Source organism: Panicum virgatum, chromosome 3N (assembly GCF_016808335.1).
Source record: "Panicum virgatum strain AP13 chromosome 3N, P.virgatum_v5, whole genome shotgun sequence".
Classification (NCBI taxonomy): Eukaryota; Viridiplantae; Streptophyta; class Magnoliopsida; order Poales; family Poaceae; genus Panicum; species Panicum virgatum.
In genome coordinates, this window is record NC_053147.1 from 3,322,789 (window position 1) to 3,330,968 (window position 8,180).

Genomic DNA, 8,180 nt, shown 5'->3' on the forward strand with positions numbered 1-8,180 from the left:
ATGGCTGAACCCTCCAACTCCGAGCTCAAGGAGTTGATCAACAACGTCCTCACCAAAGTCACGGCCGTCGAAGGCGAGGTGTCCTCGCTGAAGGTCGACCAAGCCCGCCTCCACGTCGCCGTCAACAACGTCCAGTCCGAGCGGATGGAGCACGCCGGATCATCCGCGGCGGGCGCCAAGGGCAAGAACGTCGTCAGCTCGTCCTTCTCGCCATCAGCACCACACAAGCTTCGCTTCCCCATGTTCGACGGAACGTCAGACCCGATCACATGGGTTCATCATTGCGAGCAGTTCTTCCGTCAAGCCCAGTCCACCGACGACGACAAGGTCTGGCTTGCCACCTACCACTTGGAGGGCATCGCCCAACAGTGGTATTAGCATCTTGAGCGCAACCAAGGTGTGCCGACCTGGCCGCGCTTCGTCGAGCTTGTCCACCTCCGCTTCGGCCCTCCGACACGCAGCAATCCGCTGGGCGAGCTCATCAACGTCAAGCGCATGGGCTCGGTGGCCGACTACCAGGAGCAATTCCTCACGTTCCTCGCCCGCTGCGCCGACGTGACGGAGCCGCAACAGATCGCGATCTTCACGGCTGGCCTCGGCGACCCGCTCGGCGTCGACGTCGAACTCCAGCGACCTTCTTCCCTGGAAGACGCCATGGGCCTTGCCCGGGCTTTCGAGCGCCGGCTCACCATCACAGACACGGCGCCGTCCGCCGCCACGCGCGGCTCGAACCGGCCCGCGCCGTCACGCTCCATGTCGTCGACGACGTCGCCTCAACGCTTCGCCAACTCGCCGCCGGCTACCTCACCCAACTCTACGCCACAGCAGGGGTCTCGTCCACGGCCAGCACCCGGCGCGCGCTTCTCGCGGCTCACCCCCGAAGAGATGGCCAAGCGGCGGGAGGAAGGCCTATGCTTCAACTGCCCAGCCAAGTTCACGCGCGAGCATCTCAAGGAGTGCACCATGCGTGGCATCTACCTACTGGAGGTCGAAGGCGAGACGGAGCTCGATGACTCCGGCAGCAACAACGTGCAGATCTCCGCCAACGCCATCACCGGCATCGCCTCCAGCAAGACCATGCAGCTCCGCGTCGCGCTATCCTCCGGCGAGCTGCGTGCGCTGGTGGATTCCGGCTCCACGCACTGCTTCATTGCAGAAGAGGCGGCCCATCGCGTCGGCCTCGTTCCGACCCCGCGACCCGGCATGACCGTGGGCGTTGCGAACGGCGACCGCGTTCCCTGCGCCGGCGTCTGCACTGCTGTTCCAGTCCTCATCGGCGACGAGCGCTTCTCCATCGACTTCTTCATCATCGCGCGTGGAGGACACAAGATGGTCCTGGGCTGCCACTGGTTGCGCACCCTAGGACCCGTGCTCTGGGATTTGGAATGCCAGTCCATGTCGTTCTGGCGCATCGACCATCGCGTGCAGTGGCACGGCCTCGACGCGCCAACCGGCGTCCACGCCCGCACCCTCGACTCCGGCAACCTGCTGCAACTCCTACTCGCCGATTTCGCCGACATCTTCGCGACTCCGCAAGGTTTGCCGCCGGCCCGTGCTTCCGATCACCGCATTCACTTGCTTCCAGGCACACCCCCGGTCGCGGTGCGGCCCTATCGTTACCCGCAGTTGCTCAAGGACGAGATCGAGAAGCAATGCGCCGACATGCTCCGACAAGGGATCATCCGCCCTAGCACGTCGCCGTTCTCGTCGCCAGTGCTGCTCGTTCGCAAGAAGGACGGCACGTGGCGTTTCTGCGTCGACTACCGCGCCCTCAACGCCAAGACCGTCAAAGACAAGTTTCCGATCCCGGTCGTCGACGAGCTCCGTGGTGCACGCTTCTTCACATAGCTTGACTTGCGCAGCGGCTACCACCAAGTCCTCATGCACCCCGACGACATCGCCAAGACGGCATTCCGGACGCACCATGGGCCCTTCGAGTTCGTGGTGATGGCGTTCGGGCTCACCAAAGCCCCCTCCACGTTCCAGGCCATGATGAACGGCGTCCTGCACGACTTCCTGTGCCGCTTCGTCCTCGTCTTCTTCGACGACATCCTCATCTACAGCGCCACTTGGACCGAACATCTTCAGCACGTGCGCGCGGTCTTCAACATCCTGCACGCGAACCACCTCGCCATCAAGCAAAGCAAGTGCACCTTCGGTGAGCAGGTGGTGCACTACCTCGGCCACATCATCACCGGCGATGGCGTGACCATGGACCCAGCGAAAGTTGAGGCAGTCGTGGCTTGGCCGACCCCGACGACGGTGCGCGCCTTGCGGGGCTTCCTCGGGCTCACCAGCTACTACCGCAAATTCGTGCGGAATTATGGCGTCGTCGCGCAGCCCCTCACAAAGCTTCTCAAGAAGGAGGCTTTCCTCTGGTCGCAGGAGGCCGACACAGCCTTCCATGCGCTCAAGCATGCGCTGACCAGGGGGGCGGCACTCCAGCTGCCGGACTTCGACCAAAGCTTCGTCGTCAACTGTGATGCTTCCGGGTCTGGTTTTGGTGCGGTGCTACACCAAGACAGCGGCCCCATTGCGTTCTACAGCCGCCCTGTCGCGCCCCAGCACAAGAAACTCGCGGCGTACGAACGCGAACTCATCGGCTTCGCCAAGCTGCCTGCTGTGGACATGCAGTTCATGGACCGCGACGAGTTCCTCGTCGACGTCAGGGACCGGCTTCTGCACGCCCAGGACTTGATGCGGGCACAACATGATCGTCGACATCGGGAAGTTGAATTCCAGGTGGGGGATTGGGTTTGGCTTCGGCTTCACCAGCGCCTCGCCGCCTCCATCATTGACAAGTCTACAGGCAAGTTGGCACCACGATTCTATGGGCCGTATCGCGTTCTGGAGCACATCGGTCCGGTGGCCTACAAGTTGGAGTTGCCTCCGCGTTCCCGCATTCATTCCGTCTTCCATGTGGTGTTCCTGAAGAAGTATGTGGGTGCACAACCGGCAGAGATCGTCCAGCTGCCGCCTATCAACCACGGCCGAGTTCTTCCTGCTCCAGCAAAGGCTATTCGCGCCCGGCTGAACCGCAGCAACTGGGAGGTGCTGATTCAGTGGATTGGGCGTCCTGCATGTGACGCTACATGGGAGAAGCTCACTGAGTTCACGCAGGAGCATGCGGAGTTTCAGCTCGAGGACGAGCTGTTTCGCAAGGAGGGCGGAAGTGTTGTGGACGCGTTTGTTGGGCGTACGTATTCCAGGCGCAGACGCACGGGAGCTACGGGATCGGCAGCTGCAGCACCGGCCGAATAGGAGGGTTAGTTGGATAAGTGTTGGCAGGATCAGGGTTGTTAGCTTGTTAGTTTCTATATATGTCGTGCGTGTGTTGGAGTCTGTAAGCAAGTAGAGAACCCAAAGGAGATCAGAGCCTCCAAGGGAGGACGATCTGGGTTAACTTGCATCTATCTGTAAGCTGTTCTCGTGAGTTCGATTAATAAAGGTTCTGCCGTATCACATGGTGTAGTAAGAGACAACCAACTGTGGCATTATCCAGTACCGAAGCAGAGTATCGATCAACAGCAACGGCAGCACAAGAAAGCACCTGGCTCAAGCAGTTGATGGAGGATCTTCACCAGCCAACAGAATAAGTAAGGATTTTCTGTGACAATCTATCTTCCATTCGTTTGGCAGAAAACTATGTATTTCATGCAAGGACCAAACACATAGAAGTTCACTATCACTACATAAGAGAAAAGATCCTTGAGGGTGAGGTCATAATGGTGCCTACCAAGACAGAGGAGTAGACTGCCGATATACTCACAAAAAAGTCTCAACAAAGCAAAGTTCGAGAAGTTTCGAGAGGCACTCGCCATGGTCTGCAGGATAACATTGAAAAGAAGTTTGACTTGAGGCGGAGTGTTGAAAGAAGGCAAGGCAACCTTCTACAATGTTCTATACTATGCAAGAGTAAAATATTTACCATGGAGTAGTCTAGATTTGGTAATAAATAAATTAGAAAATATTGTAATATTTAGGAACTCTCTAGAAGGGGGGATATATGTCACCACCCTATGATCCACCTTTGGCCTATAAATAGAGATCCTCCCCCCCTCCCTTGCCATGGCATCAATCCATGAGCATGGTAGATGAGTGGTGCTAAGAAGTAGCGAGAAGGGTAAGTGCTAGGTTATCCACAAAGAGAGGTGTTGTGACAGGGTGTTGTGTACTCTTATGTAATACTATTGCTTTGTAATAAAGCGAGAAAGTGGCTTTGCCGTTGAAAGAACCTTATACACTAACTATCTAGAAATTGAAAAGGATAACCGACTCTAAAGTGTGTTGGTGTGTGTCTTAGTGTAGCATCAACACCCATTCTACGCATACTGTATGTAGCATCAACTTCATTTGTTAGGCCTGCCTTTATCTTTATAAATAAGTGCCCCTAAATTGAAGTGGCATTCCATACATTGTTTTCTCATGAAATTAAGCATATTGTTTCTTTATAATTGATGCTCCTAAAATGAAGTCGCATTCCATACACTAGACCTTTGCCAGTTTAGTGCCTGAGTTGGACAGAATACAAGAACCCAGGCTTTCTCAAGCCTCAACTATAAGCATTAAAATCCTCTACCAATTCCGAGTGTTGTTCACATATAAAAATATAAGGTTTATTCTAAACTTCACAAGTCTAGAAGAACTGGTGGATGATTTAAAATGATTTTAGTGATAGATGAAGCATTAACTAACGAATATTTCTCTTCCCATGTCTCATTGACCAAGAATCTGTACAGAGTTTTAGAAATCATGCTTTCTTGCCCATTAGTCTAGATGAAACTATTTTCAATAGTATAGATTTCTAAAAATCATTAAAAATATGCATTCTCTCCCAATGAATCTTACTATTATTTTGCACATGAACATTCAAATGAGATTGAAATGCCCATAGACATCTAACCCCTAAGTCAATAAGGAGGGAGCTCATCCAAAAAAAAAATCCTTCCTAAACCATGTTTTAAAGAACCATAGAACATCAACCATAACCATTCAAAATTATCAATTTTACTTCTAAAAATAACAGCTGAACTATATTCATCCTGAGACAAACCTTTTAATCTAAATTATCTTTTTTGATACAACAGATGATGACCTATAGGCTCGAGATTATAGTGTGGATTGGAAACTCACTCCGGTATCCAACACAGCCAAATCAACATATAAGAAACAATGCGCTTAATTTCAAGAACTCAAATTAAATCAAACCTCATATCATATATCAATCTTCGTAGGGATTCAAGTCTCTGTCCCCACCAGTGCAATAACCCTACAATAAAAACAATCACACATAATTAAATTGCATACCTACATCATAATGCCTACCCAAGTTGATAGAGTTGGGCCACCATACCATAATCCAAGATGAGGCATGGCCACCCGTAACAAGGACAGTAATAGCACCGAAGATGAATTCCCACAGACCAAGAGTTAGACCAGGTTTTGGTGGTGGTGATGGTGAGGAATGAGCAGAGGCACAAGGAGCATCCACAGTCAACACCGCCAAGCGGTGGATGGCATAAATCACCATATCTGAAAAACACAAAAAAAAAATAAAGCGGCCAATGTGCCTACTCAGGTTATTTTCCAACCTGGTTGTACCAAAGATGTCAAGTGGCAATCCAACACTTCCTAAGCCCCCACACTGCTGCGAAGCCAGTCAACAAATACTGATCAAGCCCATGCCGCAGAAGAGGTCTAACAAGGAATACCAATCCAACTGCGAGTCCGAGGAGAAAGATGTAGACAAGTTGTCTCTTATTCCACGTCTCATCCTGCAAACATTGGGGGAAATAAAACTAGAATAAATAACAACATTACCTGTATTAACTGCATCGTGGCAAGTATTGAACTAGCACTTACCTCAGCCTTGGGCTTGTCAGTGGTTGGCCCCGGTGTGGAGGATGTCAATGCAATGCTATCACGGATTGAAGCAGAAGCAGGTATCTGTGCATTCTGCAGTAGCAGAAGGAATAGGTCTGAACAAGCATTGGTGCCATTGACAGCGAGCACCCTAACTATATGGTCAGTGTGGTACGCTGCGCCTGCGCTGCACATGAAGCCCTCATCATGACTGTTCCTCACATGAAGCCAATGACTCTTATCCTTCGAGCGCGTGATGCCGCCTCCTCCTCCTGTTTGATCCTTCACTCCAGGAGCAGCACGCGCTCTAGCAGAAGCGCATCCTCCTTCTGCTGGAGGATGGCCTTGTGCTGCTGCTCCTCCTCCTCCACCCGCTTTAGTTCTTCCTTTTTATCCACAAGCAATCCAATGCAATCCAGCACCCCCTCATTGCTCTCAACCTCCCATCCCTGGCCTTTGAGCCTGTTATATTTTGCAATCACTGCCTCACATTGCTCCTCGGGGTCGGACAACTTCTTGCCAATGGCCACCGTGGCTGTGGGATGCCCCTCCAAGCAATCTCTGCAGCGAGGAAGCAGTGTTGAAGTCGATGGTGCTGACTTGCTGCTATTGCTGATGTGAGAGTTGGTGATATCCTTGCTGAGGCAGCGGTGGTGAGGGGTCTTCACCTTGGCTGGAGAGGAGACTGAGCTTGATGCATGGTTTTGGGATTCAGACCGAATGGGCCGAATTTCAACGAAATTCGTCCATTTCGGTAAAGCCCGAGATGAAATTAAACCGGCCAAAAAAATTCGGCCCAATTTGAATTTGTAACCCGACCCAAGGTCCATACCGGCCCACTAATACCTCTCATCACTATAAACACTCGAACTCCATTCTGAAACCCTAGGGAATTCATTTTCTTCCCGTGCTCCCTGGTGGCGGCCGCCAGCAGGAGGCGGAGGCGCGGTCGCGCATGCCCAGAAGCCAATCCCCGTCCTCCTCCTCCCAGATCCACCCCTCTCCCGTGATGATGCGCCGGCAAAAGTTGCAGCAACTCGGCCAGCCCGTCGTCCTCCTCCCAGATCCACCCCTCTCTCGTGATGATGCGCCAGCAAGAGGTGCAGCAGCTCGGCCTGAAACAGCACGCGAGGGCAAAACGTAGATATACTTGTGTCGCTGGAGTTTGTTCCTCTCACTGCTCCTCTGACTCTTGGGCTTATTGGATATGGAGTACTTGTGTTGTTTGAACCTTTTCATTCGTTGATTGGTTGCAAGCACAAGCAATGTGTTAACTGGACTATTATGCATGCAGTATTTTCGTTCTTCTTATCCCTGATGCTTGTATCATCTTTGTTTTTTAAACAATCTCTCATAGAATGCCTATTTTTTTGTTCTGTGAAAATTTCGGTGCAAATTCGTCCAAATTCGGTCAAAATTCGGTCAAAGTTTAAATTGGTTGACTGGTCAACTCAACTGAAATTCGGTCCGAATTTTTCGAATTTTCCGAAATTCGCCCAATTCGGTGGGCTCCGAATTTTTTCAGCTTTTGAATCCCAAAACCTTGGCTTGGTGAATGTCCGGGCGCTAGCCGTGTGCTGCTCCGACGGCTGCACTGGGGCGCAACAACCCGACTTGGCGGCTTTGGCGCCGAGGGAGGCTGAGCCGATGGTGCCGCTGCTGCCGATAACCAGGGTTCACCTTTTCGTTTTTTTTACGAATCCCGCTGATCACTGGAAACGGAATTCCGGACGAAATTCCGCCGAAAATCGCATTTTCCGAACGGAAGGTGAATTCAAATTTAAAAAACGGAATTCCGGAAATTCCGGGCGAAATTCCGCTACTTTCCGGCGGAATTCCGCTACTTTCCGGCGGAATTCCGGACTTTCTGGTGGAAAATGTCATTTTTTGACTACAAATGCTCCAAACATAAGAAGAATTAAATAATTTAATAGAATATTTTTTGTATCTATTGTATATTGCAATGTACAATGCATATTAAATATATTACACACAAATTATTCATAACAAAAGTATATTGTCACATGAAATCACAAATAAAATGCATGAAAACTAAATTTATCACAATAACTTAAATTGCATAGACCATAATATAAGTTTATAATACATAAATTGCATAGTCTATATAAAAACCCAAGTTCAATCCAATAAACAATGTTTATGTATATCACGTAGTACTTAATAATTAATGAAGATATGATGAAAGTGTAAGGATAAATAAAGGAGACCTCTCATTCCATTCAAAAGGTATATTCTTTTAACCCATTGATAGTACGGATATTAAAAAGCTATAAATCTTACCTCATTAGACTACAAAT

At 50.5% G+C, this 8,180-nt stretch overlaps 1 protein-coding gene across 1 annotated transcript; it reads left to right on the forward strand.

The window, feature by feature from the left end:
* Positions 1-1,848, forward strand: LOC120667030. The gene is made up of 2 exons (XM_039947038.1): positions 1-327; positions 379-1,848. Exons 1-2 carry the CDS (start codon positions 1-3, stop codon positions 1,846-1,848), a joined length of 1,797 nt encoding a protein of 598 aa, XP_039802972.1.
* Positions 1,849-8,180: the final 6,332 nt, after the last annotated feature.